At 46.3% G+C, this 12,646-nt stretch overlaps 1 protein-coding gene across 1 annotated transcript in view; it reads left to right on the top strand.

Moving 5' to 3' along the window:
* Nploc4 (NPL4 homolog, ubiquitin recognition factor) overlaps nucleotides 1-12,646 on the top strand; it is a 52,741-nt gene that overhangs the window by 31,674 nt on the left and 8,421 nt on the right. Inside the window, exons 13-14 of the mRNA XM_005069816.4 lie at nucleotides 8,676-8,747; nucleotides 12,297-12,392. Coding sequence (XP_005069873.1) covers nucleotides 8,676-8,747; nucleotides 12,297-12,392 — 168 coding nt within the window. The remainder of the gene's footprint in view (nucleotides 1-8,675; nucleotides 8,748-12,296; nucleotides 12,393-12,646) is intronic.

The following is a 12,646-nucleotide window of genomic DNA, read 5'->3' as shown; positions in this document are numbered from 1 at the left end:
AAGGTGGGGATGGTAGCTTTAATAAATTTTAGGATTTGTGTGTTTATATAATATGAGTACATGTGAAAGGGTACATGGGTTTGGGGGCTTGAGGTCAATGTTATATCTAGATCCTTATAATTTCACTTAATCTTTGAAAACAGGGTTTCTCACTAATCCTGGATTCTACCAGTTTAGCCAGACTAGCCAGTTAGCAAGCCCTGTCAGGCTCTTGTCTATCAATGTTAGGGTTACAAGCTTGTGCCACTGCACCTGCTTCTTTAATAGGTACTTGTTTATAACCAGAAAGAAAGGCTGTGTCAGTATGTTAGAGTCTTGTGGTGCTCTGGTGGCCCACATGGGCAGGGTGAACATGGCTTAAACTCTTAAGGACCTCTTTCCATCACCCGTGAGAGTGACACCTCTCTTTCTGTACTCCATAGAATTTGGAGCAAACAGACCCCCAGGTCTCTACCCCATAGGATCTACAGCTTTCTGGGTTTCTAGGCAGAGTTCACTACTTAGTGTGATAAAGATAAAATAGCACTGTGGTGTCTCTAGCTGGAGACTGACGTTATGTTGCTGTGATGTCAAGGTAGATGTGGTGGTAAACTCCTTTAATCTCAGCACTCTGGAGATAGAGGCAGACAGACCTCTGAATTCTAGACCAGCTGAGGCTGTATAATGAGACCTGTCTCAAAACAGCAATATAGGGGTCCATTTCCTTTCCTGTGGCAATCTCTGCTTTCAGGGGAGCCAAGCCAGCAGGTCCTAGGGCTCAGCTAAGGGTCTGCTCAGAGTATTGCATGTCTTTGTGGGACTCTCCCAGGTTCGGTTCCCCTTGCACCCTAGCTTCTGAAGACTGAGAGGGTTTTGGGAGTGTGTGCCCGGCCGGCATGGATATAGATGATGTCTCTTGGAGCTGAGTGGTCATCGACAACTCCTTTGACAGTGAACGCTGCCTTTACTCTATGGCGTCAGGCCATGGCTCTCCCTAGTCCATTGATGGTGGTCATTCACTTGTGTCTAGGGGACACCTGGGAACACCAGACACTGTTTGCAGAGTCTTAGATCTATTGAGAGTACAGTGGTTTTCCTGTACTGTGGAAGTACTGTTGTAGTAGAGGAAGATGTTTTCAACTGGGTAGAGTTTTGTTTTTTGTTTTTTTTGTTTTTTGTTTTATGAGACAGGGTTTCTCTGTATTGTTTTTGAGGCTGTCGGTCCAGCCCAGCCTCGAACTCACAGAGATCCGCCTGCCTCTGCCTCCCGAGTGCTGGGATTAAAGGCTTGAGCCACTACTGCCAGGCCTGGGTAGAGTTTTTAATAGGCAGTGATGACTTGGCCCATGGATCTGGGAAGGATTATTCCAGGCAAGGCAGCGGCCTGTTTCTAATATGGAGTACAATAAGCAATATGACTTGTATTTCTGGGACAGAGGCAGGGAGAGGGCCATGCAACAGTATGGACCACTCTAAGAGGCTTGACTAGAGAATTGAATATACAAGCTGGGAGTAGGCCAGGAGTCAAGGTTTAATACGGCAAAGGAACAATTAGGAGCCAGGTCAGGCTAGCAGCCTTAGTGGCTGAATCTGCAAGGGCCTTGTTGTTTAGGCCAAGACTTCCTGGGCTCAATGTATGCCATGAGAGACTCTAGAGACAAGGGCAGGGAGCCCAGGGGCTTTCAGGCCAGATACCAGGGGGCATCAGTGAAGATGGAACTTTTTGCTGTGTTATCCTGGTGGAGCCACTGTGGCAGCTATTGCTTAAGAGAATGAAGAAGGTCTTTAAAAAAGTAGGCATTGGAGGCACAAGGTTGAGTAGCTCAAGGCTACAGACCTAGACAGCTTGATAGGAGAGAATGAAGGACCAAAAGTGGGCCTCTGTCAAAGTTACAAAAAAAGGAGAGAGGGAAAAGGAGACAAAAATCAGCTACAGAGAGCTGAGATATCTACGAAGCTTGAGGGTAGCCTGAAGGGTCTCTCTAGATCTGTGATTAGTGACAGGAGGCTGAGGAGCAGTCACAGGAGCCTGAGGTTAGATTGTGCTCTTTCAAGGAGCTGTACCTCAAAGTAAAAGCAGCAGAGAGCGGCCGTGTGAAAACGGGGCCACATGCTCTCATTTGCGGGTTTCCCATGTGTGCTGCTGGAATTGCTGAGTAGCAGTGCTCACGTGAGTGGTGGACAGCGGACAAGCAGCATTGAAAGTGGAGGGAGATCAGGCAGGGAATCAGAGGCAGAATGATGGGTGAGGTTGGCCCACAGGACGGTGGAAGTGAGGCCAGAGGTGGAGATGTGTGGACCTAGACAGAATCTACCCAGGGTGTGTCAGGGCTGACAGAGGAGCAGGCCACAGGACCACCATGGCCACAGCCTTCATCAGACAGCACCAGACTTTGCAGAGTGGTACTCTCTGATGAGGTGGAACATTTCATTAATGTAAAACCACACATGTGCTTATGAAAACCAGGAGTTATAAACTGATAGGAAAATCTCACACAGCTCCCATCACATGTTCCCTGGGTACCCTTCCCCCATGCTCTCACATCCACAACCATAACCACTGTGAATTGACAGCCAGACTGCGCTTCTTACTCATCTAGAGACTTTGCTGAGCACTTTCCCCTGGACCTGTAACCATCAGCCAGTCAATGCCTGGCTCTTTTCCTCGGAGAGTTGGGTGATGTTCCTGCCCAGGGTAGGATAGACAGGCAGACAGACAGGCAGACAACCCAGAGCTAAGACTAGAATAGAAAGAGCATGAGCTGAGGTCTCGCAGGTCCACTTCTCGGGAGATAGTGTTTGCATCCAGACAGTCAGTCTTGTCAGTATGGTTGATGTTGTCAGGCCACAGAAAGTGATGTGGAAGGAGGGTTTTAGAACATTCCTATGAGATGTGGTTCAGAAGAGGTTGGCAGTCAAGTATCACATTCCAGAGGCTTGAATGAGGAGGGGAGCAGAGCAGAGGGGTGGCACACAGCCCATGCCTGTGCACAGGCAAGAGGTCCTGTTGTGGAAGACCCATCCTTTGGTCCACTGTGGGGTTGGGGGCTCAGTGAGGATCAGGGACAAGCCAGCCTCTGGGCGAGCAGGGAAATTCTGGAGCAGTGTACTGGGTCTATGTATGAAGACAACAAGACTGGGTGCCAGCATTTGCATTTTTGAAAATATGACATTTCTATATAGCCTGAAGTGCAGGATCCTCTTGCCTCAGCCTCCTGACTTACAGGTGTGTACTACCATGCCCAGTTATACTCGTATCAGCCTGAATTATAGGCTTATACTACCTTGCCCAGCTGACGCTGATAGCAGTTTGAAGCTGGGCTGGGCTGGCGTGGTAGCCTCAGATAGTTGCCAGTGAGGCTGAAAAACACAGGCAAGGGATAGGGGCTGATAATACCAAGCTCAAATTTGTCTGCATGAAAAGTACAAATTATAGTTCCTGAAGTATGCAAGAGAAGCAGAGATTTCCAGGAGAAAGCCAGAGGGGCGTGCCGGGGAAACCTGAGGACACTGCCCTCCGGAGCTGCAGGTGCCAGCTGTGAAAGGGACCAAAGGTGGTGCTCTCACTGGAAGGAATGATGTTGAGAGCAAGGGCTCGAGCTAGGACTAAGCAGACATCATTCCTTCAAGGGGGTGGAAGAGAGACACCTCCAACACCCGTGAGCTCCATTCTGAGGCTGGGTGCTATATCCTCCATAGAGTGGGAGTTGTTACGGCATCTGCATGAGCGGTGCTCACTAGGCTCCTGAGAACTAGGTCTTCATTCATGCTACTTGCTACCTAATGCTTGAGATGAGTTGTCAGTATTGCAGTTACTTGTTAAATGCTACCACGTGTAGATGTGTAGAATGAGTCCTGTGTTCTCTTCCATTTCCTCACTGTTAGACTGGCTGGGCTGTGGACCACACCTACCTTCTTCACTGACTGTTTTTATTACACATGCTTATTCTGTGTATTTGCATGCATGTAGAGGTCGGAGGACAATGTGTAGGGAGTGGTTTCCTCTACCACGCAGGTCCTTTGGGTTTGAACTCAGGTTGTCAGGCTTGGTAGCAAGCACCATAACTATTGAGCCATCTCCACTGACCTCAGTTTGTTAAAAGTTTATTTACAAATATGGATGTTTTGCCTGAGTGAATGTCTATGTACCACATGTGTGTGGTACCTGAGGAGGCCAGAAAGAGGACACTGGATCCCCTGGGGTGGAGTTACAGGGATTTGTGAGCCCCAGGTGAGAGATGGGAATCGAACCTGGGTCCTGTGGAAGAGCAGCCCGTGTTGTAACCACTCAGCTGCTTGACCAGCCCTATGTGTTAAATTTTTAATGCAGTTTTTGTTGTTATTATATATTAGAAACACATGTAAGAGTTTTATTTTCTGTATGTTAATGTAAAGGAGCTAAATCAGTTTATGATTTCTTTGTTTTTGTTTTGTTTTGCTTTTTAAAGATTTATTTGTTATATATACAGTGCTCTGCCTGCAGGCCAGAAGAGGGCACCAGATCTTATTACAGATGGTTGTGAGCCACCATGTGGTTGCTGGGAATTGAATTCAGGACCTCTGGGAGAGCAGTCAGTGCTTTTAATCTCTGAGCCCTCTCTCTCCAGCCCCTGCTTTTGTTTTTTGAGGCAGGGTTTTTCTGGCTTTGGAGCCTATCCCAGAACTGACTCTAGACCAGGCTGGCCTCGAATTCAGAGATCCACCTGCCTCTGCCTCCCGAGTGCTGGGACTAAACCACCATCTGACTCAGTTTATGCTTTTTAAAAAATACCTTAATTTTGTTTTTCATTATAATTTCTGCCTTTGGTCTGGTGTGGTGGCACATTTCTATAATTTCAGAACTTGGGGGACACAGATAGGATCAGGAGTTCAAGGTCATCACCAGCTATATAACATGCTTCATGCCAGCCAGGGCTTCTTGAGGCTCTGTTTCGAAAAATAAAAGCCGAGCTTGTTGGTACACACCTTTAATACTAGTTCTTGGGGACAGAAGCAGGCAGAGATCTCTGGGAGTTCAAGGCTAGCCTAGTCTACATAGAGAGTTCCAGGTTAACTATGGCTACACAGTGAGGTTCTGTCTTTTTTTCATTTTCCTCAAGACAGGGTTTCTGGCTGCTCTGGAACTCACTATGTAGACCAGGCTAGCCTCAAACTGACTGAGATCTGCCTGCCTCTGCTTCCCAAGCTCTGGGATTAAAGGTGTGTGCCACCACCACCCCTTGTGAGACCCTAAAATGTGTCATCATTTGTTAAAAATAAATAAAATTGTTTTGTTGTGGTTGTGGCTGGTTTTAAAACATGATTTACGGGGCTAGAGAGGTGGCTCAGAGGTTAAGAGCACTGACTGCTCTTCCAGAGATCTTGAGTTCAATTCCCAGCAACCACATGGTGGCTGACAACCATCTACAATTCAATCTGGTGTATGTGTAATAAATAAATAAATCTTTAAAGAAAAAAAACATGATTTACAGTGGAGTGGTGGCGGCACACACCTTTAATACCAGCACTTGGGAGGCAGAGGCAGGTGTATCTGTGAGTTTAAGGCCAGCCTGGTCTACAGAGTGAGTTATAGGACAGCCAGGGCTAAGAGAAACCCTGTCTGGTAAAACCAAAACTGAATGAATGAATCAGTCAGTCAGTCAGTCAGTCACTCAGTCACTCAGTCAGTCAAGGCTTACTATGAAGCCCAGGTTAGCTGGCCCTGAACTTGGCATCCTCTTGCTTTCACATTTCGAGTGCTAGGTGGATTCATGTTTTGTACTCTATGCCCCGCTAGAATTTTTCTGTGTGTGTGTGTGTGGTGCTGTTATGATGTAATTTTACTTTATGATCAACAAAACATTTGTGCATCATCTTGGTATAAGTGGAAATCTAGTTTTGTTTCTCCAGATTTCCTCACCTATCAACACAGTGGAACTGTTTTGGTCTAGGAAAGAGTTTTGTTCTTCAGTTTCAGTACAAGTAACAAGTGTACTGCCTGAGCTCCAGAGTCTAGGAGGACACATGAGGTCTGGATGTGCCCTGGACATTGCATGACTGCTGGGCTGAGGTGTGAGCCAGGCTAGGGCAACCATGATAGACTTGCTCTTCAGTATCCTCCGGTTATTGAAGTCTATCATTTCTCATGCACTAGGTACAAGGACAGTGCCTGCGACATGCGCCGTTGGGGCTTGGCAGACCAGGACATGCAGGTCCAACCTGACAAGGGCCTGAGAAGCAGCTGCTGCTGCTTCTGTCGCCTCTGGCGGGCACCCTGCAGATGTCCTGTGGGTGGGGCTTCCCTGCCCCCCAGGATTTTATGCTCTTGAGTGTTTCTCAGATCAGCACCGCTGGTGATGTGTACCCATTGCTAATGGGGCAGCAACGTGCTCGGGTTCACCCAGCTTCTCTAGAGCAGGGTGATGGCAGCCAGTCAGTGAGCCACTCACCAAGCCACAAAGCCCGTGTTGGCTGGGGGATGCAAGGACATCAGTATCTGTGTTTCTTTTTCATGTCAAGACCATGGTGCCCGTGCTTCCAGACGTGGTCTGCAGTAGGCAGTGAGGCATTGCGGACTGTGATTCCTCACTCTCCCTTGTCTTGCTCCAGGTGTAGATAAAACAGCTGATACTTTGGCAGCTGTCAAACTTAGAATCAAGATGTCTTCCTCCTAGTGTATTCAGTCTGACATTTGCTAAAGCTCATAAAAAGTAAGGGCCTTTAAAATGGTATGTAGGGCTAGGGATTGGCTGGCACGAGCATTTGGGTGAGGGCATGGGAGAGAGGTAGAAGTTAGCCGGCTTTCCCTTAGGGAAAATGGGAACTACAGCACCTTTATTTCCGTGGTGAGCAGGAAAGGTACAGTTGGGTAGTTAAATTTGAACGAGAATAGCTCAACACAAAGAAAGGGTGGAGGCATTGAACAAGAAAATTCCCTGGAGGGGAAGATTAAAGTGAACAGGTGCTGGAAAATGTTTCTGCATCTTAGAGCTTAATTAGATTTGAAGATGAATTCCAGATGGGCTAATTATGTGTGAGTTGTTGCAGGTTATTTCTTGTAGGGGCAAGCATGTATTTTTGGAAATGGTGATTTAGTTTGATTGGGTTTGATTCCTGCCTTCTACCCTGTCTCCATCAAGAAACTGTGTCTTCAGAGGCCTAAGATGCCCCAGTAGGCCTACGTCTTTGGGACCGTGTCATACATAGTGGAAGCACAGATCATGGAGGCCATTCTGACCCTGTGATCACGTGTGTGGGGAAGGACAAGTGACCCTTCCACAGGTTAGTAGAACAGCACCCTCACAGAGACTGGCAGAACATAGTAGGTGTTGCAGGAACATGATATCAGCCTGTTTGGCATGAAGATGGAATGAAAGCCCACACTTCTCACATAGGTGCTGCATAGATGTGCTTTGGCCAGCTTTCTTAGGAGGGCAGAGGGTAAATCTTTGTTGGAGCCTCCTGTAGGTGACAGACAGGAAACAGGACTAGTGTGGGGCCAGTGATGTCCTGTTAGGATGATGGGCTTGTTAACCTGAGAACAGCTTGCAATGATTGTCTCCAAAGGCAGACCAGTCTGGCTCTCTGAGTTCCCTGGAAGGTGTGGATATGCTGGGAGTGGCCTTATGGCACACCTTGGGAACATATGGTTGGCAGTTTGGGTCTGAGGGCTTCAATAAACAAACTTTTATGTAAGGACCTATGATTAGATATTATGGACACATAATTTATATACAGCTCAAGAATGACTCATAATGTTAAGTGATGATTTAGATAGAAAATATGACTCCTCTTGTAGGATCTTTTAATAAAAAGCATCAGTTCTTAGGAATTTGTTTCTAAAGCTCTGTTTGAACTCAGCATGTTTGACATAAATCAGATCTAATTGTCATCTTATGATTAATGAACATATGTTGGCCATTTTTCCCCATAATTAAACTTTATGTTCTGTGCATCTGACAAAGCAAAACAGGTTTAGACTTTGACATATTGGTGGTGAGAGAGAGAGAGAGAGAGAGAGAGAGAGAGAGAGAGAGAGAGAGAGAGAGAGAGCAAGCGCACGTACACTTATTTGTACGTGTCTTTATTTTGTGTGGTTTTCAGAAGTGTAAATTTTATTTTTTTAAATTTTATTTAGTTATATTTACTTGTGACTTTTTGAGACAGGATTTCTCTGTTTAGCTCTGGATGTTCCAGAGCTCACTTTGTAGACCAGACTGACCTCAAACTCATAGATTTTTCTTACTTTGCCTCCCAAGTACTAAGATTAAAGATGTGTGCCACTGTGCCTGGCTAAATCATAATATCTTAAAAGAGCCAGGCATAGAGATAAGATAGAGATGTGATTCCAACCCTGGAAAGATAGAGATGTGATTCCGACCCTGGAAAGATAGAGATGTGATTCCAACCCTGGAAAGATAGAGATGTGATTCCAACCCTGGAAAGATAGAGACGTGATTCCAACCCTGGAAAGATAGAGACGTGATTCCAGCCCTGGAAAGATAGAGACATGATTGCCACAAGTTCAATGCCAACATGGTCCACATAGTAAGTTCCTTCCAGGTCAGTCTGAGATGCTGTTACTACTACTACTACTACTACTACTACTACTACCAATAATAATAATAATAATAATTTAAAAGTTGAAATACTGGTGTGAAAAGAATATTGTCACTGTTGGCCTTCATTCACTTGATGTTGTACTTTGATTGTTTCAGGACATAGACAAGTTTGGCAATGAGATCACCCAGCTGGCCCGCCCCCTGCCTGTGGAGTACCTGATCATAGACGTAAGTACTCTTTTATACTCAGACTCACTGACTGGTACCATAGCCACTCAAAGGCCAGGACTCCTGGGTGTTGGCCACTTGAGGAAGGAAGCCATGGAGATTTGAGTCAACATGCTGTCCCAAGAATTGTTTCTTGATTATCAGTTCCCATGTTTCCAGAAACTGCACAGTTTAAACAACCTAGAGATTAACTTTCCTCGTGCTAAAATGCACACAAAGGACACCTGCCTCCAGTTGTACCCTGTGACTTCTGGAAGGCAAATGATTCATGGGACTGAGTCCCAAGGGCATCTGAGCAGTTCTGTAATCTGGGCTGGTCGCTGCCCACTGCCCAGGAGGTAGCAGATGTTGCCCTGCCTAACACAGCAGCAGTAGTACTCCTGGGGGCCCCTCTATCAAGAGTTTCCTGGACACATCCATGCCTTAGTGGCCGTGAGTGGTGAGGACCAGGGTTGTTTCTGGGCAAACCTCCAGGATGTTAGAGGAGCTGGCTCTGCTGTTGCTCCTGTGTCGAGAAATTTGATGGTCACAGAGACACAGTCATGCCTTTGGCCACAGGGCTGTGAGCACTGTACGACAAAGCCTGCTAACTCAACAGCAGCTGGGGTGTCATTGCCTGCAGTGTTCTTTCTGGGGCGGTGGGGGGGGGTGGTGTTGGAGGCAGCTCATTTTCTACATTACTGCTGTGCCAGAATTCATCTTTTCAACTGCATTTGGACTTAGGGTGGGTATATGATTCAGGCAATAAAATATCATTGCATTTGGAGCAGTGAGTTCCCCTGAGCCTAGCCCATAGATGCTCCATTTCAATTGACAGCTCCTGAGAACATATTTATTACCTAGGCCATAAAGGCATCTGTTTTTATACTACCTGGGGTGTAATTAAGATGAAAACAGATTGATGGAGGAGTCAGCATGATTTAAAATGAGCTTCCTAAGCCCTTCCCTTCACCCCCTTCACCTCCCCCCTGGCATCTCCCCCACCTTTCAGCATCACTTGGTTACTGGGAAACAGTCTACCCTATAATACCCATATTCTCTGCCCCTATGAAAGTGAGGACTGAGAGAGCTTTAGGATAGGGGCCTGAATAGTGTTGTTTGGCTCTTTACCAGGTGTCAGAGATAGTATAGACCTAGACTAGAGCTATCTACCCCCCTCTTTTTTTTTTTTTTTTTTAAGACAGGGCCATACTATATAGCCCTCACTGGCCTCAAACTTATAATCCTGCCTCTGCCTCTTTGGGGCTGGAATTAGAGATATGAGCCACCTTGCCTAGCATATATGCTGGGTTTTGTTGCTGTGTTGTTGTTTGTTTGGGTTTGCTTTTGGTTTTGTTTTTTTGTATAGCTCTGACTGTCATGGTAATCAGTATTTAGAACAGGCTGGCCTTGCATTTATAGAGTTCTGTCTGGTTCTGCCCCCAAGTGCTGGGGTATAAGCCATCCCACCCAACATAGCTTCTGTTTTCTATTGTTTTATTTTTTGAGACAAGGTTTCTCTGTATTGTTTTGGAAGCTGTCCTGGAACTAGCTCTGTAGACTAGGCTGGCCTCAAACTCACGAGATCCGTCTGCCTCTGCCTTCCCGAGTGCTGGGATTAAAGGCATGCGCCACCAACGCAGGCGCTTCTGTTTTTGAATTTGAGGGTAGGACAGCTGTATCACAGCAAAGATTTGCATACTGAGTCGTCTCTCAAGTGCTGATGGGATGGCTGTTTCACACTGTGAAGTATAAACCCAGGAGTCTGAGCTGTCCTTAAGCTCAGGAAGAGGAACTGGATCCCTGGAGTGATCCCCTGGAGCCACTGCAGACTTTGATTTGTGCTGTTCTCCAGGGTGTTCTTCTAGGTTAAATACCCCTCACCCTTTAGAGATTTGAATGCATAGGCTTGTGTTTACTAGGCAAGCACACTGTTAGACCTATCCCATTTTGTTTACATTTTCTTTATTTTGAGATAAGTTATCCTTTAGTTGCCCAGCAGCTCTCAAACCCAGAATCTCCTGCTTTGATCTCTTGAATAACTGGGTGTGTACCACAAGAAACTCCGGATTACTGGTAAATGCAAACTGGGTTACAGGCATGTACTCTCTGGATTACTGGTAAATACTAGCAAGTATTCTGCATCCACCCTTCCACTCCTGTCTGTGCCAACCCAAAAGAAGGGACTTGAGTATCCCCAGGCCTTTGCTTACAACTTGGTTATACTCCTTATGTTTAGTGTTCAGACACAGCTGGAACTGTGTTGTCAGAACATACTCAGAGCCACTCCCGTCGTCTGTCTCTTAGATAGTAACCTGAGGCCCTGTGGGCAGCACATGGCTCAAGTCTACATACATGGCCTCCCTGCTGCAATCACACGTATGTCTGTGAAGCACCAGCCACCTCTGATGCAGCTGATGGTTCAGCTCTTCCTTACAGAGTGCTGACATTGGCATCACTGAATCCCAAAATAACCTGCTGCCTTTGCTGATGGAGAAAACAGATCACAGCCACCAGAGCAACGTTTTCATTCTTTAGAAATAGTCCCACAGGAGTGAGAATAGCTATGCTATATCGGGAAGGGGTATGACCTGATGATGCTGATGTCACGTGCAGAGAGAAGTATGTCAGACGGAAGTGCGGTAACTTGCTCTTAGGTGCTTTTGTAGGGAAGGGGCCTCTGCCAAGAGGAATAAAACCTGTGTTTGTATTGATTCCTGCACATTCACCAGTGACCCCGAGGCTTCTATTGATTACATGTTAGGTTTAAAATGCCCTCTGCCATTAATTAAAGCATGCTGAAGTCAAAGGAAAGAAATGTCGTACCTTTGGTAGAAAGTCTTGACTTAGCGCCGCGCGTTGGTGGCGCACGCCTTTAATCCCAGCACTCGGGAGGCAGAGGCAGGCAGATCTCTGTGAGTTCGAGGCCAGCCTGGTCTACAGAGTGAGTTCCAGGACAGCCTCCAAAGCCACAGAGAAACCCTGTCTCGAAAAACAAAAAAAAAAAAAAAAAAAAAAAAGAAAGTCTTGACTTAGGTTCCCTCACGTTGGAGGGAGATGACTGCCTGTGGCTTGCGCCCTGCAAACCTGTGTGTCTCATGGAGTGGGCTCTGATAGACTCTTGGAGGTATGGGTGCTTCTCAGGCCCACACTGGCTTATTGCACACATGGTAGCAATCCTGGTGTTGAGAATTTTATGCTTGTAGTCTGCCTTCTTTCTCTGATCCTTTGTGTGGTTCCCTTGTTTGACCAGGATGAACTGACCTTGTACATCTGTAACAGAATGAACCCAGTAGCACAAGCCCCCAACAGTCCTGACACTGCAGTTAGGTGTGTGTCAGCCACTCAACTGAGCTACGGCTGCTCAGATGTGAGCACTTTTAAGATACGTATATTCTTAGGTTTGTTTCCCAGAGTCAGGGCTCCACTGTTTGAGAATAACACAGTTTCCAGTTCCCTTCAGCACAAAGCTGTAGGCTCAGCTCAGAATGCCTGTCTGGATGGCTCACATAGGCAGGAGTGCCCATCCTGTTTCTGGTGAACTTTCACAATATGTTTTTTCTTCTGTAGATCACAACCACCTTTCCCAAGGATCCAGTTTACACTTTTTCTATTTCGCAAAATCCATTTCCTATTGAAAACCGTGATGTGTTGGGTGAGACACAGGTAAGCTCTTTGTCTTAGAGACAAAATTTAATGGAACGTCTAGCATTGGTCTTATTTTTCTCACAGTCCCTTGGTTCATTGACTGACAAGTCCCGTGAGGCCCTGTTCTGGGTGTTGTTATTACCGGAATGTCTTTCCTTCAGTAGGCAGTAGATAACCATGCTTAAATCCCATGAAGCCCTTTGCCTATGGACTTGCTGTAACCCATTCTCACCTGCCTTTTTAAAAAAATTCTTTTATTTATTTGAGATTGA

Source organism: Mesocricetus auratus, unplaced genomic scaffold (assembly GCF_017639785.1).
Source record: "Mesocricetus auratus isolate SY011 unplaced genomic scaffold, BCM_Maur_2.0 Super-Scaffold_100007, whole genome shotgun sequence".
NCBI lineage: Eukaryota > Metazoa > Chordata > Mammalia > Rodentia > Cricetidae > Mesocricetus > Mesocricetus auratus.
This window is presented reverse-complemented; position numbering and strand designations above follow the sequence as displayed.